We start from the raw sequence: 27,892 nt of genomic DNA, 5'->3' as shown, positions 1-27,892 counted from the left end.
ACTCAGCAAGATCCCAGAAAAGTGTGGTATATCTAGGGGGGGGGGGGAAAGAGCTTACTTTTTTGACCGCACCCTAACCTGCCAAATCGAAAACAGTAAGCCAAATGAAAACTAAAGAGCAAAGTTACTAAAAATTTTAAAAAATCGGAAAGATTGAAATCAATTTTACCGCCGTGGTACCGTTATAAACCGGGCCGTATAAACGGGTTAAGAACAAAAAGGAAAATTTTTAAAAAAAATATTGGGAGATGATTTTTTCTCTCCCCTCTCCCCCACCCCCAAATCTTTTTATTAACACAGACATAGGTTTTTTTACTTCATTATAAGGATAAGAGACTATATACTCTTACTTTTACCTTTATTGTAAATGAGAATGAGAGACAGACAGGCCCCGAATTTTGGACATACAGACAGATGGATAGACAGGCTTCTGACAGACAGACAGATGGATAGACATGTCTGTTTTTAGTAGCACAGCCAGTCTGCAATACAATATGCATAGTATTACAAAATAGGTATAGCAAAATATTGTATACAAGCGGCTACGCCCCTAGAAGACTCTTAAGGAACACTTAAGGTGGGGGGGGGGGGGGATACGTCGACTCCTCCACATTTTCATATAAAGATTTAAAAAGAAAAAGGAAAAAAAATATTGGGGGGAAGGAGGTAATTTTATTTAGAGGGTGGAGATACCCTATGCCAAAGTAGTTAAAAAACTTCCCTGAACCATAAAATCTGCACTGTAAAGGAGAACTGAAGAAACAGAAATTTTTACTTTGTATATGACAAAAAATAACTTAGGATATGTCTATTACATAAAATTTAATCTTTCTTCGTATTAACAAATCTAGGGAGATACGGAAAGTGTTATGTGTGACGTCATAAAAAAAAGAATGAGAGGAGAAGTGAGAAAACCACTAACATAAGAGATGGATTTAGACGTATTTTTTATAACGTAAACAATGACACTTTCCATATCTCTAAAATCTAGAAATCTGTTATACATTAGTTGCAATCGTTTAACCCTTAGCAGTCGGGCACCTTACCGCACCTTTATCGGTAAAGGAGGGAAGGCGTTCAACGCCCCTCCCCCCTATTATCTCTGCTCCAATTAGAGCTAGAGGGCTAAAAAAATTTGTGCATGTACCTTGCCCAGGTTGTTCCTAGTATAGGTAGAATTTTTTTTGTATTATAAAAATTATACAAAACATACTAAAGTACTATTGTATAATTTTTTTTTAAATTTTGTACAGTAAATTTTTTTTGGCAAAGTCCCCTCGTACATGTTGTATCAATTTTGTATACAATAGTACTTTTGTGTTTTTTTTATTTATTAGTATATTTTTTTTTGTATATGTTGTACACTTTTTTTTTATTTTTGTACTAATACCATTTTCCTGATTGTATATCTTGTATTATTATTTTGTACAATAGTATTAATTTCAAAAATTTGGCAGAGTCCAAACATTTTTTACTTTCCTGAATATTTCAATATGTCTCGAAAGTAACAAAAATAATTAGAGTATAATTTGTGGATTTAAAAGAGTTTTTTGTTTCATGCTTATTGTATTTCTTTTTATATACAATAGTACAAAGTTTAGGAAATTCCAAATTTACAAAGTCCAAATTTTAGAACTTTGCCCAAAAATGAACATAGTATTTATAGTACACTTTTTTTGTGTGATAGTATTCATTTCAAATTTTTGGACTTTGCTTAAAAATGAACATAGCGTTTATTGTATAATTTTTTTGTATAATAGTATTCATTTTAAAAATGTTTTTAAAGTTCCAATTTTGTAGACTCTAACAAAATCTTAAGAATGTATACAATCGAACAATAAAAAATATACCATAACATAAATTTAGATGAGTTCCAAAACTGAGGACGTAGGAAATATTTTGAAAAACATTTTTTGAATATCAAAAAGAAATTTTAGAATTTGACAAAAAAATTGTCTAATTCTACAATTTTGATTTTATTTATAAGTACAAAATTTTTTTTAAGTAAAAAATTTTGGGACTTAATATGTTACTTAATGAAAAAAACCATAAAAGTACTATTGTAGACAAAAATGATACAACATGTACAAGAAACAAATAAGGGACTGTACAAAATTACAAAAAAATAATACAATAGTACTTTTGTATAATTTTCATAATACAAAAATAATTCTACCTGATATAGTTCAAATTTTTGCTGCTAGGTGTCTCTCACTTGTTAGAAAAACTTTGTTTTTTGGGGGTTTCCAATATATATATGGTTGTTTAAAAATCAAATAAGTAAATCTTATTCAAATTGGTTTCTTATTTCATTGTTTTTTTTCAGTATTTTAAAATATTTCATTTTAAATAATTACAAAATCTAAACTATAGACACCAGTATACCAAACCTAATCAACTTCAGTATAGCATGGAAAGGATCATAGCCTAGCCATGATAAGAGTTAAAACATGAGAATCTCCTCACTGAGCTTCCATTATAGAAGTAAAAGATGAGAATATCTCATGTACTCTTATCATTATGAATAGTTTAAATCATGGAAATATCTCCCTTAACTCTATGATATTTTTTTGAGAAAATATAAGTTTTCTAACCCTTAAAGAACCACATTTGTACTTTTGTATGATTTTCATAATACAAAAAAAATTCTACTTTTACTATGTATTACCTGGGAAATCTTTAAAAATTTGTAGTATACATTTTTTGCTTCTCGTACTAATTTTAATTTGTATTAATTTTTAATGACTCATACTAATTTTCTAACCTACAGAATCACGGCCAAAAAATGGTTTTAGTATATAATATATGTCTCTCGTACTAACAAAATTTCTCGTACCCTCGTAAGAATTCTTGCATAACGATGGTATACTATCGTAGATCCCACAAATTTTCTATACTATAGTATAACAAAATTGATACAATTTTAGAGTAAGGCCATGTATACTATTGTAAACAAAAATGTATACTAAAAAAAGGATCCACGTATACAAAGGACCACCTGGGTGTTTGATAATGAATTTCCGAGTATGAGTGAGTCACAGCCAGCTTTCGCTTCCTTCACTCTTTTATCTAACAACCTTTGTTTTTAAGTCCTTTTTTTACTTTCAAAAGGCTGTCTCATTTTCTTATTTTTGAAACTAGAAAAACTATTTTTTCAGAAAATGTTAAGGGTTAAGGGAAGATTATTCCTACTGTATGGCTATGGATTCTTAAAAGACAAACTCTTTAGCATATTAGAAGTTAATATGTTTAAATATACAGACACAGGCGAGTCAATCTTTTACAAGTATAAAAATGTACATAAGCAGCGAATAAATAATAAGATTGCAAGAGAGAGAGAGAGAGAGAGAGAGAGAGAGAGAGAGAGAGAGAGAGAGAGAGAGAGAGAGAGAGAGAGAGAGAGAGAGAGAGAGAGATAGAGAGAGAGAGATAGAGAGAGAGAGATAGAGAGAGAGAGAGAGAGAGATAGAGAGAGAGAGAGAGAGAGAGAGAGAGAGAGAGAGAGAGAGAGAGAGAGAGAGAGAGAGAGAGAGAGAGAGAGAGAGAGAGAGAGAGAGAGAGAGAGAGAGAGAGAGAGAGAGAGAGAGAGAGAGAGAGAGAGAGAGAGAGAGAGACAGAGAGGGAGAGACAGAGAGAGAGACAGAGAAATAGACAGAGAGAGATAGAGACAGAGAGATAAAGAAAAAGAAAAAAAAGATATAGAGAAAAGGGGGAAGAGAAATAAAGAAAGAAAGGGTAACAATCGTGCAGACGAACGGACGAACGTATGGTATTACTCTAATTATAGAGTTGCTGCGCTACTAAAACATAAAGAGAGAAAATTTTGGAAATGGGCAGTCTGCTGGTTAGCCATGACTTCCGCTAAATATATCATTTAATAAAATCATCAGTACCGCAAATTATTATTACAGCACAAACTTTCCACAATCCATGTCGTTTTACTTTCATTTCTAAACACGCATTCTGATTTATTTTCTGTAAGGAAATACGCCCCTTGTGCCCTCTAGGGGCTATTGATGGAAAAGGAAGGGGGGAAAACAACCTTCCACTTTCAATTTTGGCCTGGGGGGGGGGGGATTGTTAGTTTATCCTATGGGTTATTTCTTATGGAAGAGTATAGGTACCCTCCTCCAAAATAGTTAAAAAAAAACTTTCTCTATGACCTATAAGTAGCTTTACTGTGAACGAAAACCATGTTGGTTCATCTGTTAGCGAGATCCTTTGATACACACAGAAAGACACGATCCTGTTACTTTTATATAAAGGATTGCGTCTTTAGGCGAATCTTAACCGTATTCTGTTTTTTTCATCCATTTTTTTACCGTTATCGTTAATTAACGGAACCAAGGCGGTAAATTAAAAATTAATCTTACTGAATTTTAAAAGTAAACAGTTATGCTTTTGAGCGTGTCTTGATATCTCCTATAGTTTCCGAGATAGGAGGGAGGGTGTAATTACTGCCCCCCCCCGCCCCCCCCCAACAGAAATCATTTGGACGCCCCCAGGATTAGGGTTATACATACACCAGAGAGAGAGAGAGAGAAGGGACATTGGGCTGTTTATTGCACTGGTCTGCGAAGTTTTAAATTAACATTTTCTTATTCGTTGTCTTAACAACTTTGGGGGCTAATTTTTAATTGCTTGATTCATTAAGTTGAGTGTTCAAAAGTATCAACCACTAATTTTGATATAAAAATGGAGTACTTTTGTGTATTATAATTAGGGATTTACATCAATGTATCATGGCTATTGTCTTATCCCTTTAGATCCCTGGTTAAAACTGCATGCTGTTAAGACCCTATGCGGTGATGATGGAACAATGAGTCTGACAGGTGTTTAGTTTCTACTTCCCACTTACTAAATACAGAGATCTTAAGGGAAAAGACAAGGAACAAACCCAATGATTTTTAGCAAAATTAACCCGTTTGTACACTTTTAGTTTGGAACCAACGAATCAAAATTCAATAAAAATCCCTAAAGTTTTTTTAAGGCAACGAATAAAATAGAGTAGACATAAAATTTTGGGCACCAGTGTAATTTACAGTCCAATATCCTTACCCTCCCTGACTTTAAAAGTATTATGTATCCTATTTACTAAAGTGGCTAAATTTGGGTTTGTATGTCTGTTTGGCCAGTAAGATCTCAGAAACCATGTGAATAATAATCGCTAAATAAGAAGGCAAAAGATGAAAAAAATATATACAAAAAAATATTTTTAAAATCTTCTAAGAATTTTTTAAGAAATCTATGAAATATTTTTATTTAATTTTTTTTCAGAAAAACTAACAAAATGTGAAAAAAAGACACATTGAAAGAAAACTTCAATATTTCAATTTTAAAATAGTGTTGATTAATACCTTAAACAATATCACTTGTAAAACAAATCAATAAAAAGTTGAAAAAGTTATAAAATGAACATCTTTTGGACGGCGCTTCCTATACTGCTGAAAATATCAGGTAAGTCTTAAAAGATTGAGTAAAATTTAAATAATTAAGTAGCAGTCATTTAACATTCGAATTCATAGGGAGTTGAAACATCATTTTATATTTTTAAAAGCGAGGCATTTGTTATAATTAGAATCAGTACTTACGTACGTACGGAACGGTTAGTTCCTTTCCTCATTTTGGGCAAGTTAGAATTTTCCTATGAAACGTAGCAACTCTATAATCGTCACCAGAAAATCCGTCCAATTCAGGTCCATTTAAAACACGATAAATTTTTGGAAAATAATTTTTTGTATGATATAGTTACTATATTCATTTGATTTTTAAAATATTCCTAGGATAACGAAGCTTTTCTAACCAAGTCGTTCTGTCTAAATTCTGTCATTTTCACACGTCTGACAACTAGCTGTAGAGTTTACATAAAAACATTCATGAACGTGAAGCTTAACAAATCAGAAAGTCAGACAAACAGACATTAACAATTATAAAGTATCAATGCATCTAATATTCAACATTATTTAGAAGTTTGAACATAAATTCTGTATAAATAGATCCCAACATTAGTTTTCTAACATTAGATGTTAATATGGGGACATACTTACATTTAAGATTTAATTTTAGAGTTGCCTAACATGCCTATATTACCGATAAGAACTATCCGTTACAGACGGACGTGTATACGGACCGACCATAAGTGTAGAAAAGTTTTGCTTATAATAAATTTCAATTATATTCCTGTTAAAAAAAAAACCACAAAATTACATGCTTGCTGAAGACTATATTATGAACCTAGGTTGACTACAAAAATTCGGCTGTCACTATATTCATTTCCATTCTTGTTATCCTTGTTAAATAGAAGTGCTATTAATTATGGCCAATTAAATATGTCTACAAATGAGCAAAATTGTTTAATGTTTTTAAAACAAACTTAAGCCATTATTCTAAATAGCATTCCTAATTGTAGAGTAGGAGGAATAACTTGGCCCATGAACAGGCGCTACTCATAAATTATGTCCAATTAAATACGTCCACAAATAAGCAAAATTGTTCTTAAAACAAACTTAAGCATGGACAAGATACATTATACTAAATAGCATTCCTAAATGTATAGTAGGAGGAATACCTTGGCCAATAAACAGGCGCTTCTCATTATACACTTTTGTTATCCTTGTTGAATAGAAGTGCTATTAATAATGGCCAATTAAATATGTCTACAAATAAGCAAAATTGTTTTTAAAACAAACTTAAGCATGGACAAGATACATTATACTAAATAGCATTCCTAAATGTATAGTAGGAGGAATACCTTGGCCAATAAACAGGCGCTTCTCATTATACACTTTTGTTATCCTTGTTGAATAGAAGTGCTATTAATAATGGCCAATTAAATATGTCTACAAATGAGCAAAATTGTTTTTAAAACAAACTTAAGCATGGACAAGATACATTATACTAAATAGTATTCCTAATTGTAGAGTAGGAGGAATACCTTGGCCAATAAACAGGCGCTATTAAATAATTATGTCCAATTAAAAATGTCTACAAATAAGCAAAATTGTTTTTAAAACAAGCATTAATAAGATAAATAATATAAATAGTATTCTGATAGAAGGAATACCTTGGCCCGACAGGTGCTACTCTTTAAATAAGTCTACAAATGAGCAATAATGTTTTTGAGAAAAGCATCCATGGACAAGATACTTTATACAAAATAGTATTCTAATAGAAGGAATACCTTGGCCCATAAACAGGCGCTACTCATAAATTATATCCAATTAAATACGTCTACAAATGATCAAAATTATTTTTAAAACAAGCTTAAGCCTGAATAAGATAAATAATACAGAATAGTATTCTAATAGAAGGAATACACTGGCCCATAAACAGGCGCTACTCAAAAATTATGTCCAATTAAATACGTCTACAAATGAGCAATATTGTTTTTTTTAAAGATACTTTATCCCAAAGTGTATTCTAATAGACAAAGATCATACAATCAAAATATTGATATTTGCTAAAGCCGAAACAAATTACCACTTCTGTAGATTAAATTAATGGTTGAAATTTTGGGCACAACTAGTTTTAAATTAACCAATCAAAAGTTCCATAAGTTTTGATCCAACGAATAAGGTGACAAGGTTATAAAACTTTGGGCACAGTCCAATTTCCCTTCCCTCCTTGAGATTTACTAATTTTTGAAATTGTTGAATATGCATCTCTAATCCCTGTATATACAGCAAAACCTCTGACAGCTTACTTGAAATATAGTCTTTAAATTACGGACAAACAAGGTTTCCAAAACTTGTTAAATTAATATTTAAAACTTTAGGCTGTTTATTACACAAGTCCATAAATTTTATAATAACGTTTTCTCATTCGTTGGATTTACAACTTGGTGACTTTTATTGAATTTCGATTGGCTGGTCCATTAATTTGAAGGGGTAATTTTGTGTATCATAATTGGGGATGTACATCAATATTTCGGCCATTGTCTTCTCCCTCTAGAAGCTTTGCTACTAAAGTTAATGGGTAAGAAGAAAATTCTGCCCTAACTAGTTATTACAAAAGTTATATAAACAATTACATTAGATGAGTAATTTGAATTTATCAGTTTCATTAATTTCAATATATTAAGAAAATATCCTAAAACCTGCCAGGGACCAACACAAAGCTTCCCTTACTTATTAGTCCTTAGAAAAAGGCAAAAAAATAAGTTTTAGGATTACTAAAATTAAGGATGTCCCACTGATGATAAGATCAATCTTTTATTTCCAAAAATGTGCAAAAATGTTCTAATTTTAGCCAAATGCATTTTTAGATATGCCAGGATTAATTTTGACAATCAAACACTATTGGATATAAAATACATGGATAGAAGAATTTTGCCGTCTATTTAGATTGCTTATTTAGTCTTGAGATATTGGTTAATAAGTTCCTTTAGGAGATAGGGTGAAGTCATATGGGGTTGGTTGGGAGGGGAGGATATAACGTTATATTAGCCAGCTGGCGGAGATATTTATCAGGGTAGGAGAGATTGGCACACAATATCCACGTATTCTTTATCCATTATAAAAGTAAAGCTATGAAAAGACAAACAAAGAAGACATTCTGAGTCACCCTTTCTATTAATGGATATAATAAGATTGGAGAACAGTTTTTATATTTAAAATTTTAAAAATGTAACACTCAAAAGAAAATCAACCCTTTGATTGGTTAAACTTCCCCACGTCCGTATAGCCGAAGTAACATTACAAATTCTAATATTTTTGGCAATTTTTTTAGCATTACATTTTCCCCTACTTTCGAGATATAATAATCTATGGCAACCGTGACTGAAACTGCCCTTAAATGATTATTGACTTTGAATAAGTTGCCGCCATTTTTAAAAATTACTAAAAGCTAAGAAAGTTTGCAAAAATTTATAGAAAAAGTTTTGCACGTCGGCCTGTAAGTAGTCACAAATAATTAGTGTGCACACGTAACTACAAATTTTTATTAAATTCAAATAAGAACAAGTCTGTTTCTTAGAATCTATTGAACAGTTTCTGTGTTAATTTATGTTATATCAAAATAGGTCTTTAGTCTATTCTTTTTGTTAAATTAAAGTTATTGTGATGGTTTTAGGCTACTTTTTTGTTTTCTCACTGCTACTACGAAGAGAGCACCTAGATTCTAGGGGAGAAGTCACTAATTTCCTAAATTTGTTTTTCCTTAACTTTGGGGACATTTCTTGAATTTTGATTGGTTGTTTCATTAAGTTGAGTGTCCAAACATTTCAACCATTCATTAAAATCTACAATATTTTGTGTGTTATCATTGAGGATGTACATTAATTTATCGGCCATTGTCTTATCACTTTAGATACCTGCTTAAATTTTACAATCTTATTTTCCGCCACTATTTTTGCTCTTATTTTCGAGTATATGTATATATCAAGGGGGTTGGGGTATTGTACCACTCTATAGATAGCCTTAAACCTTCCCTAGACTAATGTAAAACAAAACACACCTGAAATTTGTCTAACGATCGGCCGAGCCGTTGATGAGATCTTGGTTGACATACAGACGATAAGACGGAACATTCTGTTACTTTAGTAATGGATTTGTTAATTTAGCACAACTTTTTTTTGCTAAATTGCTTGAATATACAGCAATTATAACAAGTCTAAAGATAATTGGAAAGAAGTTCTAATTATTTTATTTTAACTTTTGCACTTTTGAGTCAGAAGTTGATGAACAATTATATTTTAAGAATGGATATATTATACGGGGATATTGTGAATTTTGTCATCAATTTAGGTTGCTGATATAGTCATCAGTTATTAGACATGGGAGGGGATGAGGTATAGTTATAAGAGTGGGGTATGGGAAGTATTGTTATTTTAGCAAGCTGGGAGAATCATTTTATTAGAGCAAGCGAAAATGTGGTGCAATATCCAAGTAATTCTATATCCATTATTTAAAACTATTATTTGCAAACATATTTTATTTTCCAATTGTCAATTAGTCAGGGAGGGAGCGGATATTGGACTATAAATTAGACAGGTACTAAAAGTTTTATAACCACGTTATCTAATTCATTGGCTTACTAACTTTGGGTAATTTTATTGAATAATGATTGTGTTTAAAAATTCTGGTAGTGTCCAAACTTTTCAACTAATAAATGTCATCCGCATAGGGGTAATTTAGTTTATCATCTTTAGGGATGTACCTTCATTTATCGTCCATTGTCTTATCCCTATATTCCCTGTGTTGTTCTTAATAGTATAATACAAATTTAGGATGTTTTGGGTTCGAATGCCTGCCTGGAAACCTAGCAATATATAGTTTGAAGGTAAGTTAATTACAATTTTTTTTAGTATTTAAATCGTTGTCTGTTTTCTTGTCCTGTAAGATATATAAAAATGCCTCTTGTAAGCGTAGCATCTCATTAAAAATAATTTAATCATATTATGCAATTAAGAGCATAATATGAATTGGATTTTAATTAAAAGAATGTATCTTAATCATCTTTATAATAAAGTAACAATATGTCTGTCAGTCTGTTTGTCTGTGCCACCGATTTAAAAAAAATGTATAATAAAATAAAAATATATTTAATTCATCTACCCCCCCCCCCCAAAGTGCCCCTAGAGGCCTTTATGAACGTAGCCGATAGTGGTAAAATAAAATAACAAAGCATATGTTTGTCAGTCTGTAACTCTGACAAATATTTTCTGTTTAGTTGGAAACTTTTTAGGAACAAGAAACTTTCCTCAAACAGAACCCCAACTGTCTGTCAGTTTGTAACTGTTACAACTATTTACTATTTAGTTTTGGAAACTTATCCTTGTCTGTCTGTCAGTCTGTAACTCTGACAACTATTTTATATTTAGTTGGAAACATTTTGCGACGAGAAAACTTTCCATAAGCAGCACCCCACTGTCTGTCAGTCTGTAACTCTTACAACTATTTTATATTTAGTTGGAAACTTTATGGGAACAAGAAACTTTCCTCAAACAGAACCCCAACTGTCTGTCAGTCTGTAACTCTGACAATTATTTTCTGTTTAGTTGGAAACCTTTTGGGACGAGGAAACTTTCCCTAAGCAGCACCCTACTGTCTGTCAGTCTGTAACTCTGACAAATATCTTCTGTTTAGTTGGAAACCTTTTGGGATGAGGAAACTTTCCCCAAGAAATACCCCTCCCCCCTCCCCCTCTTTAGAGACTTATCAGTGTCTGTCTGTCAGTCTGTAACTCTTAATATTTTGTATTCAGTTGGAAACCTTCTGGGACGAGGAAACTTTCCCCAAGCAGTACCCCCACTGGAGACCGAATGCTCAATGGTCAAAGACAATAGGTAGGTCCTTTTTGTGTTATTAGTGGCAGCGCCTATAGCATAGAGTGGCTCTATTTTGAAGGGGTCGAAAATTAAGCGGAAAATATCCCAAGATATATTGAAGGTTAGGTAGCCCCATAGGGTACAAGTATTGCAAGGTTAGAGCCTCTTACAGGGGTTAGGTATAGCTAGGGGAAGAAACTATCCCCCCCTCCCAGTATTTCACATTTATTTAAAAAATAAAATAGGTGGGTGTTATGAGCGCTCAATAGGTGCTTTGTGTGAAAGCATATTTTGTTATATCTAATAATTGGTTCACATCCATTAAAATGCCCCCCCCCCTCTTTCTAAAAAATGTTGAACGCGTCTCTGATAATGACTCATTATTTTGTAAAAGTTATGCCAAAGCTGTGACTGTCAGGGATTAATGGATGGTACAACAGAAGAAAAAAACGCAATCTTAATCCTTATAATAAAGTAACAGGATCTGTGTCTGTCAGTCTGTGTGAGTGCACATCTCGCTAACCACTGAACCGATAGGGTTCTCCTTTACAATTGCCCCGAGAAAGAAATTGCCTATCCTAAAAAAATCTTTTAACTTTTTCTTTTTAAAACTACAATTGAAAGTGAGAAGGGACGACTTACCCCCCCCCCCCCCCATTCAAATGCCTCTAGAGGCGATATGGTGATAGATAGATTTACCTGATTGTCTTGGGGACTAATCTAATATTGCAATGGCCTACAGATTGGAGGCAAAATAGTTTTCTTTTCAGATGCCCACACCTTGTACTTTGGGCAAAGTACAAACTTACTTAATTTTTGGTCAGTGACTTTAAATGTCATTACCACACACACTAGCCTGGTTCAATAATTTGTTTTTATAAAAATATATAGTCGACCCTTTAATTTCATTTTGTACGAAAACAAGTAATTGTTTTTTTTTCAAAAGAGGAGCGGTATTTTTTCTAGTGTTGATTTTCAAATTATATTCAAATTTATAATGAAAAGAATAACACAGAATATAAAAATTAGCAATATTGGTCCGGGCTACTTTATACAGCTGTTTATTTATGGGTATGTTTTGGTATGGGCTGAATTGCCTGTTCCAATAGCTTGTAGGGTTGGGTACGCATGTCAAATTATCGATATACAGCATAGAGGCCTCTAGGGGCACTAGAGATGGGGGGGGGGGGGTGTTGGATTGAAGCCGTCCCTTCAATTTACATTTTAGCTTTAAAAAGAAAAATTAAAAAATTGTTAGGTGGGTCATTTTTTCCACATCATTTTCCTTTAGGACACCTACAACAAGACCGTCCAACCTTTTTTGGAGGGGTTAAAATAAATGGTTTTTAAAGTTTGAGAGGGTTAATCTAATGTTACTTTAAAAATTTCTTAGGTAAAATGTGGGGTTATAAAGTTTGAAGGTGATACATACCCATTTACACCCCCGCCCCTTGACATACAAAATTTAGCTATTTTTCTAAGAAAATATAGTTAGGCTAAATTAAGGGACATTGTCGTTCGTATTTCAACGAAAAACCTTTTATTGTGTGTAGGAATCAGAAGAGGCGTAGCTTCTCATCGCACAGTTATGGAATCTCGACGAAAAAGATTTTTTTATCCAATCTTGACAAGTGAGGTATTTTTGGAAAGAGGAATATATATAGAAAACGCCTATGAAAATTAGAAAATCCGCAGAAATCATATTTGCAAGTTATTTGCAAAAATCTGCAATGCTAATTTGCAAAATTAATTTCATGCCTTAAATGACTTATTTAGAAAAAATCTTTTTATGAAATGTGTTTATTTATAAGTTTAGAACATACTTAGGGTAAAAAAAATTTCTTTAGTGTTACTTTTTTCACCTTATATATGAAAAAAGCAGTTTCTCACATTTTATGATAAAAAAAGGTATAGGAACAAAAAATATGATTTTTCTTGATGTAAACACAATAATTGGCATAAAATCTATCATCCTAAATGTAAAAATCAGATATAGAATCATTTTTAGACCTAATATAGTGCAAAAAGTAACCAAGACATTTTTGCAAAGTATGAAAATCTAAAGAAAATAGTTCTTTTTGCTTTTGATATACATACCAGATAAATGTATATAAAATTAGTGATTAAAAACTATGAAACATGTTATAAGTTTTTTCAACACTGTCATTGATTAAATTGCACTTTTAGGTTTAAGAATTACCGAAGTAGTGCATAAAAACTCTTTTTATGATGTTATTAAACATAATAAATGCCAAAAAAACAACTACAAAATGGTCTACTGCATTATAAAAAACGCCTAATTGTTGATTTAAATTTATTTTGTTTCATAACTTAATAAAAAGAGTTTTTATGTGCTACTTTGGTAATTCTTAAACCTAAAAGTGCATTTTAATCAATGATAGGGTTGAAAAAGTTATAACTTGTTTTATAGTTTTTGATCACTAATTTTATATACATTTATCTGATATGTATATCAAAATCAAAACAAACTATTTTCTTCAGATTTTCATACTTTGCAAAAATGTCTTGGTTACTTTTTGCACTATTTTTGCTCTTAAAAGGATTCTTTATCTGATTTTTACATTTAGGATGATAGATTTTATGCCAATTATTGTGTTTACATCAAGAAAAATCATATTTTTTGTTCCTATACCTTTTTTTTATCATAAAATGTGAAAAACTGCTCTTTTCATATATAAGGTGAAAAAAGTAACACTAAAGAAATTTTTTTTGCCCTAAGTATGTTCTAAACTTATAAATAAACACATTTCATAAAAAGATTTTTTCTAAATAAGTCATTTAAGGCATGAAATTAATTTTGCAAATTAACATTGCAGATTTTTGCAAATAACTTGCAAATATGATTTCTGCGGATTTTCTAATTTTCATAGGCGTTTTCTATATATATTCCTCTTTCCAAAAATACCTCACTTGTCAAGATTGGATAAAAAAATCTTTTTCGTCGAGATTCCATAACTGTGATCGGTCCTTGTCCTGTCTCTTTGTAATATTTTAAGCAACTAGTTGTTTCATCCCAGCCTCTAGGGGTGGATGGGGTAGGTCTAAAAATATCTATAACAATCCCAAGACATATATAAAGCTTCCCTGAAAAGTAGCAGAGCAGCAATTTCCGATATCTTAAGCTTCAGACAAAAAAAACTTTACTACTTTATATTATAGGATGCATAAAAAATACAAAATTTATAAATTCATTTTAAGATAAAATGGAATTTAGGATGATTGTAATTAAGAATTTAAAAACTATAATGTTGGATTGCATTTCAAATATAAGGATAGTTTTAATTTCTTTGTTGGCACCCAATAAATCAAAAAACTTGAACAAAAATCTATCAAAACTCATGGATAAAGTTACATTCATAAAGACTGAAAAAATATAATTGTTTTCACTAACATTTTAGCTTTAATATAAATCTTTCATTTTTTTTATTCAGGGTAAAATAATCTTAAAGATTAATAATCATCACCAAAATTTTGAGAGGAGTTTGCAATGTGTAATTAATTTAAGGGCAACTTTTCTTCTATTCCTGATAATAAATCTAATATTAGATTTATGGATGTTGAAATTCTCTTACCCCCTACTGTTGAATTCATAACTATTACTGATAGATTATTAGTCTAATTACAATGAATGATTTTCATGCATAGTTTATTAATAAAAGTTGATACTTTGGCGGAGAAGGCTGTATAGAGTGTGATAATGGGGTGGGGAAATAGCTTGATCAAAAAAGTTATCAATGATCATAAGGGTTAAACCAATGAACTATAAATTGACTAGTGGTTTCACCCCTAGCCTCTAGGGACAAACTTCCAAGTTGTGATAGAAAGTTCAACCCCAACCCCCCCTATTTTTGTTCTGTGTGTTATAATTATCTATTTAATATGTATGACAACTTTTACTACAAAGAAAATATCAATTTTAACAATTACAAAATGGCAAAAAAATATTTTTTTTGTGAAATTTTTTTTCATGAAGGTTTTGTCCCAAGGTGTAGGGGTTTTCTCATACCCCTTATTTGTTTTTTCTTGGGGGGGGGGGGGGATTTTAAGACCTTACGCCATGGACCGATGGATGGACAGACATCAAGCTACATTTTATTATAGACATACATACACAATGATAAACTGAGCTAGGATCCAACCAACAACAATTGAAAAAGTACCCTATTGTTCCTGCTCAGTTAGATAACATGGTAATAATGAAGAAGCAATGCATTAAAAAGAGGATTCTGGGAAGGAAACAAACCAGCGGGTTTTGTTGTATTTTCACAGAACCTTTTCTCCTATTTCTAGCCCCTGCAGGGTGCTCTAACTCTGCAGGGCAACTTTCCTAACCCTGCGGGGCAATCATTTAACTAGAATAACCTATCAAAAGCCACTCTGAAAATACGCAAGGCTGATGGGTGGGGAAAGACTTTCTTTCTGTAAAATAATTTATTTCTAAAACTAAGTATTTTTGTTGTTATACTACTGCTAAGCATAACTAAACTAGCCTTGTTATAAATTTATAGATACTAATGAAAAACATAAATTTCTTCACCCAAATTTATGTTCATTACTTTGCTAAAGTAAACAATGATTCAACTTTTATCTACAGATAATGATATTTTAAACTCAGTTTATTGTTCAACCGATAAACTACAAGAAGAAATAGATTTTTGGCATTTTCTCTCAAAGTTCCTATTCGAGCATACCCACCCCTTGTTTTTTATAAATTGAAAATAAGAGGGAAAGAGTAGTTTTACATTTTGATTAGGCTAGGTTAGGTAATATTTGGTACTGGACAGCCCCGCAGGGTTATGTCCTCTTCAGTTGTTAGGTATAGCAAAAAACAGCCCTACCTCCTATTTAGTATTTTCAATTAGTTTTAAAAAATGTGAGGAGAGGTTTCAGTGCTCGATAGGCAGTTTTAGGGATCGGATTAGATTTTTTTGTTGAATAAAATATAATGTAAAATGTATAAATATGAAACAAGAGCCGACAAAATGTTGAGGACCAAACAAAGTTTATAAAGTTAAAGTGCAGCCCAATTGTCTAGAGATTTACGACGCAACCCAATCTTTCCCACTTTTGTATTACTTTTGTAGGAACACGATTCCAGTGATGTCATATTTTTCTTTCCCGAAAAAGGGAAGGGGGGAAGAAAATCTTTTTCTCCCATCTCTTTTTTTCTTCCCCCTTCCCTTTTACGGGAAAGAAAAATATGACGTCACTGGAATCGTGTTCCTACAAAAGTAATACAAAAGTGGGAAAGATTGGGTTGCGTCGAGATTTACTACATAGCAAATATTTATATTTCAATTGCTATTATAATATCCAGCTCATATGATCTCAATTAATTGTAATTCATTCATTCTGTTATAATTTGTTCGTACAACAAGGACTAATATGAACATAGTGGTGCAACTATAAACACGAAAACGCTGATACAAACGCACAACCACACACATAGACACAAAACGCACAGACATACACACACAATTTCCCCTAATCTTGTAAAATTTGTTAAGAAAATACATGGAGCTTACTTTAATTATTCCCCAATTTGTACGTTCTAATTTAAAGCAACTATAAAATAAAGTTTTTTTCATCACCAAATTTTTATAATCTTTATTTTCTATATTTGCCAATTCTATTTTTGCTACACTTTTTTCATGATGCTTTTTTTCAGCCTTAGTACGGAATAAGCATTTCAATAACTTACTTTATGTGAAACTAGCAGCTACGGACAATTTCTCTATGTGGTACCCTCCCCCAAAATAGTTAAAAACATTCCCATGAGACCCATATCAGTTCAGAAATTAGCGAGGTCCTTCGGTACAGACAGACAAACACAGATCCTGTTATGTTTATATTAGGAAGCAAAAGCCATTATTTTTTTGTAGTTGCTCCTTTTGGACAAACTTTCTTTTCGTTATAAAAGATTCAAATTTCAAATTTATTATTTTTCACACATCAAATTTAAATCTCCAACTATAACATGAATGAAGTAATAATTTGTGCAGTGAAGATAAACAAAACTACCCCTTTGATAGATTGAAATCATTGGTTTAAAAGTTTGCACATTGTTAACACAACAAACCAATAAAAATAATACAAGTACCCAAAGTTTTTTAGCAAACAAATAAGATAACTTTGTTATAAAACTAGTGTATTTAACAACCCACGCTGTCCCCTCCCTCCCTCTTAGTTAGTGAGGTAGACAAATTTGCATTTGTAAAATCCTTGACTTTCAGTAAATTTATTGCAATTAATTTCTTAACAGAGATTTAAGAACAATAGTATTCACAACAATATTTAAAGCAGCTTTTAGTGCTGATAAAAAAATGACGTCATGCAATACAAATGACCATTGATAGGCCGGTATATATTTTACCATTATATACTCGCCTATCATTGGACATTTGCATTGTATGACGTCATATTTTATTAGGCACTGTAAGCTGCTTAAAAATCCCCCCCCCAAAAAAAAATGACTAATAAAAATTATCTTTGCTCCTTATAAACACAAGAGTGGTACAATGAAAGTTAAACTAGCGGTTGTGCCCCTATCATCTAGGGGGTCTGTAGAGGGACAACTCAATTGGTTTAGTAGTTATCGAAACCTTAAGATACAGTCAAGAAAACATTACTAAAATAATAATAATCCTTTAGAATAAAAAGCCTTTTCTAGTGTGGGCAGTGAGCTATAACCCTATAAAATTCTTTTTTTCTCCAAAATAGTTAAAAACAATTTATTTCAAAAGAGATTGAAGTGAAATTTCCTTTTATGTTTATTATTTTGATATCAAAGAGGAAAAAAGGAGAATAAATTAATTCTTTTTTACAAGTGCGATTTATCTCTTGCACAAAAAGGTTATTTTTATATTTATTGCATCTAATTAAGTCTATTTAACTAAATTTGTGCAAAGTCAAGAACGATTACGTCCCTGCATTGTAGCGAGGCTTATTTCTAATAATTTTGATTACAAAACTGAACGGGTTCTGGGTTCTATATATAGTTAAAATCTTAAGAGATAAGATAATGGACGATAAATCTATATACATCCCCAATGATAAGCAACAAAGCTAACCTTTCTGTAGATTAAAATTTTGGTTGATAAGTTTGGACACTAACAGTTTGAAGCTAACCAATCAAGTATAAGTCCCCAAAGTTTTAAATTTAATGAAAGATAACATGTGAAAAGGACTTTCCTTCTAGTTTAATTTCAAACCAATATCCCTTCTCTCCCTGATATATAAAAGATATTGAAGCAGATTAAGTGTCTAATAAAAAATGACGTCATACATTACAGAAGATCAATGATAGGCCAGAATACATTGTAATTGACCAGTTGTAAAATGTATACAAGCCTTTCATTAGACATGTTGTGACTTTCATAGTTGCTTCGCTTTAAAAAAATGTTGCTTAATGTTTATTTTGTGCAGTACTACTCAGGATGGAAGGGGACATTGGAATGTTTATTACATCCAAAGTCCCCAAAGTTTTATACTAACGTTTACTTATTCGTTTGCTCAACAACTTTGAGGACTTTAATAAGATAATGAATTTGATTGTGTGTTTCATTAGGTTGAGAGTCCAAATGTTTTAACCACTAATTGTTATCTACAGAAGAGGAAATTTTGTGTATCATAAGTTGGGTTGTACATCAATATGTCGGCTACTGTCTTATCCCTTTATTTCCCTGTCAGTACTAAACACATAAATTTAGAAGAGTAATGTGAAATTTTTACTAAATTAGTTCTTTTGGACAGGGATAGGTTTTCTCAAGAAAGTAGGTTAGCTGAGTGCCACAGAAATGTCTTTCTGTTTGTACGAAAGAATATCTCTAACCGCTGAAACGATATGGTTATCTTTAAGATTCGAAGCACCGAAACATTCCTTTTTTGAGGATCGAGAGGTATTTTATTTATGGGTGGAGGAATATAAAAATTTCCAAACAATTTTGGAAGGTAAACAAACACCCCTTTACCCCAACCCATCTCCAAATTGGATGTCCTAAAGATTTAGAGATATAAAATAGCAAAACATTTGCCACATTGGCATTGCGATTATAAATAAATCATCAAATTGTTTTTCACAATATTTATCTTATACATCCATAAAAAAACTAATGGAAAGGTAAATTTGTAGAAAGAGTTATTGAATGAATTAAAATTTTAAAACTAGGCTAAAATGTTAATCTTACCTCAGTTAAAAATTTACACAATTTTTTGTTGCATTTTTAGTGCCGTGGCATCTATGAAACTACTATATGTCCGCTGGTCTAGAAGTTCCCACAAAGTGCATGTTAAGCACTAAACCCTCCTCCTTATTTTATTAATAAATTTAAAATAAAGAGATTTTTTTTCTCAAATAGGGGGCACTTACATTCAATTGCCTAACCCTGCGGGGCTACCCTGTACCAAATATAACCTATCCTAACTTAAACAAATTCTATTTAGATTCTTGTCTGATGCAATAATAATAAAACAGGACTACTTTTGAATATGATCACAATGTATTAATAATACCAGTCAAAATAACATTAATTATTCTTATTTTTCTTAATTATTGTGTTGTACCACTTATGTGCAAAATTATTCTTGCTCTAGATTACAAACAAAAGTAAGATTAATTTGAGATGAAAAAAGAAAAAAATAATTACAGTGTACAAATTTTTTTTTGAATTATTCTCATTGTATTCAACTGTAACACATACATAAACAAGGATGACAGGGTCCATAAAAGCGAAGCGCCAAAACGGCAGGACAAACGATCATTAACACTTGCCGTGTGTCAGGAATGAAATATCATATGAATAGGATAATTATATCACTTTAAAAATTGTTGTTAAAAAGTTCAAAAGCAACATATTTTAAATAGAGGTACGGAATTTCTGGAAACAATTATGGAGTTGCTACGCTTCTAATTCGTGTTTAGCTGTCATAGGTATCATCATGCAACGTTTTAAATCAATAGGATAATTCTGACATGTCTAACCGTTACGGACGGACGGATTGAACGACCTTAATTATAGAAAAGCTTCGCTTTTAATATTTCCAACATGTGTACATACATATTTATTTGTGTTTCCAGCACATAATTAGTTGAGATAACTTGCATATTGTGCAGGAGAGTCAGTTACACCCAGACACCTAGATAAATAAATCCTTCAGCATGCACGAGCAACATTGGCCTCATTTCAACACTCAGCCAGGGACCTTTTCACAGGGAATAGGTCTGCTTAAATTCACAATAAAATTATGATTTTCTAATTTTGATACCAAATATATATATAAATATATTCTGAGATCTTTCTAAAATATCATAATTTAGATTAAAAAGTCTTAATTTACAGAGAGAGAGGTTAATGGGCTGTTTATTACACTAGTCCCTTGACATTTCAACCAATAATTTTAGATTACAGAAGGGGGGTACATCAATTTATCAGCCATTGTCTTATCATTTTAGATCCCAGCCAAAAAGGACATAAGCTAAAGATCGGTTAATATTAAGTATCTCAATTATAATTTAGATTTTAAGAATGGTAATTTATGATTATCTACTGATAGTATAATTTTATTTGAATGAGCAAAAACATTTTTTATGCCATCCCTTGTCCTAAAGTGAAAATAGGAGTGTGAAATTCTTTATGGGTGTGTTTGTGTGAGTATGTGTGTGTGTGTGTGTGTGTGTTTATGTGTGTGTGTGTCTATGTGCATGTATTAATGTATTAATGGAGAAAAAACAGTTATGAAAACAATACCTTCAGACTTGCAGCTCTAGTAGTCTGAGAGGATACATTTTATACAAGGTTTCTATGGGTAAAAGGTAAATTAAGAATCATCTAGTTTTTTATTCACTAGTGGCTTCACCCCACCCCTACATTGCTCGCTTCGTGTTCCACTTAGTATTACCTATCATGTACATACTATCCTTATTGTGTTTGGGTCGACTTCCCCAACCTCAAGGGGCCCTAGGGACCTCTAGTCCTATTATATAAAGAAATAAGCATTTTTTGTCTGTAGCGAAGGATCTCGCCAACTGCTGAACAAATATGGTTCTCCCCTTACAGCGAATCTTCTTATATGTCCTCCGATTGTTTTAGGCTATTTTTCTACCCTTCCATATTCCCTAGATGCTAGGGGCACAGCTTCTAGTTTATATATAAAGAATTACCCTAACCTACCCAAAATGTGTAAAGAATTACCCTAACCTACCCACCATGTGTAAAGAATTACCCTAACCTACTCTACACATGTAAAGAATTACCCTAACCTACCCTACACATGTAAAGAATTACCCTAACCTACCCTACACATGTAAAAAATTACCCTAACCTACCCTACACATGTAAAGAATTACCCTAACCTACCCTACACATGTAAAGAATTACCCTAACCTACCCTACACATGTAAAGAATTACCCTAACCTACCCTACACATGTATAGAATTACCCTAACCTACCCTACATATGTATAGAATTACCATAACCTACCCTACACATGTAAAGAATTACCCTAACCTACCCTACACATGTAAAGAATTACCCTAACCTACCCTACACATGTAAAGAATTACCCTAACCTACCCTACACACGTAAAGAATTACTCTTCTCGTGTAACTATACAATTAACCTTTACTCAAATTCTTAAATAAATAAATGCCTTTTTATGTATGTAGCCCTGATCCTCTGAAGTTAGGATTCAGATGCACACGGAGATTTGGAAGTGAGAATTTTTTGGCCAATCATAGATTAATAAGCTTCGCGAGTGTATTCTATGATACATTTCAAGCTCATCTAGTTCTAGTGCACCACAACTTTACAGTGCTATCAGTGTCAACCATACCCTAACACTGATATATTATCTAGGTCTAATGCACCACAGCTCTACAGTGCTATCAGTGTCACCAATACCATAACACTGAAATATTATCTAGGTCTAGTGCACCACAATTCTACAGTGCTATCATTGTCACCCTTATGCTAACACTGGTATATCATCTAGGTCTAGTGCATCACAACTCTACAGTGCTATCAGTGTCAACCATACCCTAACACTGATATATTATCTAGGTCTAATGCACCACAGCTCTACAGTGCTATCAGTGTCACCAATACCATAACACTGAAATATTATCTAGGTCTAGTGCACCACAATTCTACAGTGCTATCATTGTCACCCTTATGCTAACACTGGTATATCATCTAGGTCTAGTGCTTCACAACTCTACAGTGCTATCAGTGTCAACCATACCCTAACACTGATATATTATCTAGGTCTAATGCACCACAGCTCTACAGTGCTATCAGTGTCACCAATACCATAACACTGAAATATTATCTAGGTCTAGTGCACCACAATTCTACAGTGCTATCATTGTCACCCTTATGCTAACACTGGTATATCATCTAGGTCTAGTGCACCACAACTCTATAGTGCTATCAGTGTCACCCATACTCTAACATTGATATATTATCTAGGTGTAGTGCACCACAACTCTACAGTGCTATCAGTGTCACCCATACCTTAACATTGATATATTATCTAGGTCTATAGTGCACCACAACTCTACAGTGCTATCAGTGTCAACCATACCCTAACACTGATATATTTTATAGGTCTAGTGCACCACAACTCTACAGTGCTATTCAGTGAGGGAGAACCTATCAGTGATGGCTTGAAGGAGTTTATTGAAACTGGAGAGGGAGAAGGACTTGAAAAGGTATTTTTTTAGCCAAAACACCACCTTAAGAAGTGCTATATTTTAGTAAATATAGGTCTATCAGTCTCTTTTTCTGTTTACCTGTCTGCTTGACCGTCTGTCTCTTTGTCTGATTGCCTGTCTGTTTGACAGTTTGTTTGACTGTTTTTGTTAGCCTGTCTATTTGTCTGTCTGTTTGACTATATGTTTGACTGTCTATTGACTGTCTGTTTGTTTTTCTGTCTGTTTTTCTGTCTGTTTGTCTGTCTGTTGGTCTGTCTGTTTGTCTGTCTGTTTGTATGTCTGTTTGTCTGTCTGTCGGTCTGTCTGTTTGACTGTCTGTTTGACTGTCTGTTTGACTGTCTGTTTGTCTGTCTGTTTATCGATTTGTAAAATATCTATCTAATCATCTCTCTATCTTTCTATCTATCTATATATATATATATATATATATATACATATATATATCTATTTATTTATCTATCTATCCTAGGAAGTAGGAGAGAAGCTGAATACAAGCCTGGACACAATTTTGCTTCCCATGATTACTCAGGCAATCAATCAATCAATGAAATTATGTGATCAAAACATATTTACAAATTACTCGCGGCATTGGCGTACATGTAAAGTCAACAAGCTCGACCCTCTAGTCTGGATCGCACCAGGTAAGAAATTCTGATTATCAATTGCTGATATTTATAGCATTTGACATAATGTCTACAACTTAAGGGAATGCCTTATCCAATAAAAAGGTGTAAATTTTTACAATGAACATCAATATTTTTGAAATTTATGGTCGTGCAACTAAAATTTTATGTTCCCTCCCATTTTTTCTAATTTTCTTTAAAACCTGGCTGCTTTTGGACTGCTGTGTAGGGAAAACACATTCATGTAAGATGTAACCTGACGTTTCAACATGTTTGAACATAAGAACAAAAATGCACAAAAAATATTATTTGATTTGTAATGTGATTAAATATTCTACATGAATGTTTGCTGTGCAAAATTGTAATTTTTGCAATTTTTACATATTTTCTGCATGTAAAAAAAAATTAAAGCCACGACTTTTTTAACTTTTGCAAAATATGATCAATAATAAACTAACAGGATGTTTCTCTGTCTGTCTGTTTGTACCGAATGATTTTGCTAACCGCAGAACCAATATGATTTTCCTATACAGTGTAGCTTCTCATAGGTCCTGGGAAAGTGTATACCTATTATTTTGGGGGAGGGTACCATGACCGACCATAGAAATTTTAAAAGTACATATTTGGTAAACAGCTAAAACAAAAAAAAACTATGCCATCCCAAATGCAATAAAAAGTTATCTTACTAAATAAGGCAGAAATGTTTTTTTTTTGTCTGAAGCTAAAGATCTTGGAATTGTACGTTCTAATTGTATGTATTTCTCAAAACATCTCTAAATATATTTTAAGGGTGGTTTTAAGCGTTTTTTTTTCAAAAATAGCTTTACAATTGTATGTGTGGTAGCCAACGGTTTTTAGATAAATTTTAAATCATCCAGGGGTGTATTATTACAAAGTAGAACGATGTCTGTTTGTTTGTCTGTCTGTTTGTTTGTAGCGAAGGATCTCGCTAACCGCTGAACCGATCGGGTTCTCATTTACAGGGTAGCTTCTCATAGGTTCCGGGAAGGTTTATAACTATTTTCTTGGGGTATGGGACACCCCCAACCCCTTCAAAAAAATTTAAATCTAAAATACGAAAAATTGGTTTGATTAAACCTCTTGGGGCAAAGCCGGTAGTACTTATAAAAATCATGTGCAAGTTCCCGCTTTGGTTTCAGATAAAATTGTCCAAAATCAACCCACCCTAATTTATAAAATCATCAGGATGATTTAAATGCAATTATCCTATCTCTTCGTATATGCTCCATGTAATACATATAAAACAAGACTTTTTTATAATGAAGGCTAACTTAATGTGCAAGCTTATCATAACAATTGAAGCTGTGTGTATTTTATAAAGCAAGGATAAAAATTAGGAGGGAGGGGACATTAAACTGAAAATTTTACTATTACTCAAAGTTTTAAACAAGATATCATATTCGTTGGCTAAAAACTTTGATTACTTTTAATAACTTGTGATTAGTAAGTTCAAAACCAGTGGTGTCCAAACTTTAATCTATAAAAGAGATTTTATTTACCATTTTGGATGATTATTCCGTCCAATATACTATCCCTGAAGATCTCTTGGTTAAAATTCATCGAGATCCTTCGGTACACACAGACAACCTGCTATCAGTATAATGTTGCATAGCAATATTTAGTTGTGTGGCAGTCTGTGTTTAAGTGTGTCATATAGCATTAAATATATATGTAATACAAATTAGAAAGATGTCTGCCTGTCTGTTTGTTTGTGACGAAGAATCTCGCTAACCGCTGAACCGTTCGGTTTCTCCTTAACAGGGTAGCTTCTCATAGGTCACGGGAAGGTTTATAACTATTTTTAGAGAGGGTACCACTACCCTCCTAAAAGAAATCGCCCCTAGAAAAATTTTATATTACTTTTTCTTTTAAAATCTGAATTAATAAATTGGGTTATCAAATTCGACTATCCCCTCCACAAGTTCCTCTAGAGGCCTCTAGGGGGCGTAGCCGCTAGTGTATATATAGTTGGAATATAGGTGTACATAATTGAAGGTCTGTATCAAGGTTTTAATAACTTTTGCATCTTTATCAAAATAAAACATAATTTCAAACATAATACATGCATGTGTATGTTCATATATGTATGATGAATGCAAAACAAGGCATATCATCCTTCTAATACAATAAAATAACAGGATCTTTGTCTGTCTGCCTGTTTGTCCCGTAGGATCTCGCTCAGTGCATTACTGTGAAGGACTAGGTCCTTGGTTGGTTTATAAATATTTGGGGGAGGGTACCACCACCATCCTAATATAAATTTCTATTATAAAAGATTACCCCCCCCCCGGTTTTTGTCTCAAGCTTAAAATTTCAAAAACTTCTGAAACGATTACATATCATTTTTGGGAAAGCTCTACATAAGTCAGGGGATGGTTTTAGGCTATTTTATCTTATTTTGGGGTATAGATATGGTTTCAGGTTATTTTTATGCTCCTCTTTTTATCTCTCTGAATACAAAGCCTCTAGATGCATCTTCTATATTTTTTGTCTGAATCTAAGATTTCAATAACTACCACACTAATTGAGTTCTTCTTTTTAGGGAGGCTTCACATAGATCCAGGGAGGGTTTGAGGCTATTATATTTTTAGATTTAAGAATTAGATTTAGACAACCATATAGGTTCAGGTATCATATCAGGAAACCCTAGTGACCCTAGTATTTAGGGGCCCGGTATTCAAAGGGGTAAGAAGGGGGTGGAAAAAACAAAATTAGATAAATTTATAAATAAAATAGTCTAAAGCCATCCCGGGACCTATGCGAAGCTTCCCTTAAAAGGAGAATCATTTCTTTTTCTTTTGAAATCTTAGGCTTTAGACAAAAAACCTTACTAATAAGGATAATATAAAACATAGAAATTAATTAAGCCTTCAATACAGGATACTATTTACGGACATACTTTTTAGAACTTGATTATAGATATGCTTCGCTTATGACAGTGTACTTTGTTGTCAAAGGAATCAGTATTTCAAAAATTAGATCAATCGGATGATTGAATCACTTAAAAAATTGTTGTTGAAAAAGTTAAAAATCAACATGTTAAAAATTGACATACGGACATTCTGGTAACGGTTATGGAGGTGCTACGCTTTTTAAATCGTACCTAACTACTAAAAGAAATTATCATGCAAAATGTTCAATCGATTGGACAATCCTAACATGTCTAAAATAACGAAAAAAAGCTAGCCGTTACGAACGTACATACCGACCCTTATTATAGAAAAGCTTCGCTTTTAAAAAATATAAATTAATTAGGCCTTCTAATCCAGAATGGTATTAGGACATCATGTGTTGAGTTTTCCTTGTGACTGACCTTATTATTTCAACATGTCTCAATATAATGGATCTAGAATACATGGATATTGTGAAAAATTCTCGTATACCCCAAAAAAACTGACTAATATTTATAACGACTTATGAATTTTCTTATCCCCTCCCCGGCAATGGAGGCACGTATTGACCAATATCTGAGGGCTATATTAGCAACCTAAATTGACGACAAAAATTCCCCTTTCACAATATCCACGTATTTTATATCCATTGTATCAGTATATTGGATTAAAAATGCATCATACCCCTAGATGGATAAGTACATATAAAAGAGTTCAAATGAAGTAGTTTTCTCCTTTCTTTTCTCTAAAAAAAGAAGATATTTTGATTGTTAGTTGGTTGTTCTAAATTGTAGTAGAAAAACACTTAACTCATTTTCATTATGTTTATGTTATCAATTCATTTATATGAATAAGAAAAGATTTTTGTTTGAAGCTTAGGATATCGATAAACACTTTAAGGAAGCTTTACATAGGTCTTGGGTTGGTTTTAAGTTATTTTTTAGCCCAAGGTTCTCTCCCTCTCTGGTACCAAATCGATATACACGTATATTTTATTGTCGTAAAGACTCTAACAAACAAGGATGACAACATCCATAAAAGCGAAGCACTGAATCGGTAGGACAAACGGACATTAACACTTGTCTAGTGTCTGAACTGAATAATTTAGAATATAAAAGTATCGAGAGAGTCAAAGAAAAATTGCAAGTAAATTTGTTGAAAAACTGCTTGATACAGGATAATGTTTTGGACATACTTACATTTTTAGGTTTTGATTATAGAGTTGCTTCGCTTATACTATAGTTCTTTGTTGTCCCAGGAATCAATATACCAAAAATCAGATCAAACGGATAATTAGATCACATAAAAATTTGTTGTTAAAAAGTAGAAAAATCAACATGTTTAAAATGGACACACGG

General features: G+C 32.4%; 1 protein-coding gene across 1 annotated transcript in view; it reads left to right on the top strand.

The window, feature by feature from the left end:
* Positions 1 to 5,255: 5,255 nt before the first annotated feature.
* mspo (M-spondin) overlaps positions 5,256 to 27,892 on the top strand; it is a 57,101-nt gene continuing 34,464 nt past the window's right edge. Inside the window, exons 1-5 of the mRNA XM_080146447.1 lie at positions 5,256 to 5,457; positions 10,226 to 10,278; positions 11,203 to 11,284; positions 22,893 to 22,996; positions 23,469 to 23,528. Coding sequence (XP_080002573.1) covers positions 5,412 to 5,457; positions 10,226 to 10,278; positions 11,203 to 11,284; positions 22,893 to 22,996; positions 23,469 to 23,528 — 345 coding nt within the window. The 5' untranslated portion in view covers positions 5,256 to 5,411. The remainder of the gene's footprint in view (positions 5,458 to 10,225; positions 10,279 to 11,202; positions 11,285 to 22,892; positions 22,997 to 23,468; positions 23,529 to 27,892) is intronic.

The sequence above is a fragment of the Acartia tonsa genome, chromosome 13 (genome assembly GCF_053477335.1).
Source record: "Acartia tonsa isolate MP-2025a chromosome 13, ASM5347733v1, whole genome shotgun sequence".
NCBI classification, from domain to species: Eukaryota; Metazoa; Arthropoda; class Copepoda; order Calanoida; family Acartiidae; genus Acartia; species Acartia tonsa.
The sequence above is the reverse complement of the archived record's forward strand: the minus strand, read 5'-3'. Positions and strand labels throughout refer to the sequence as shown.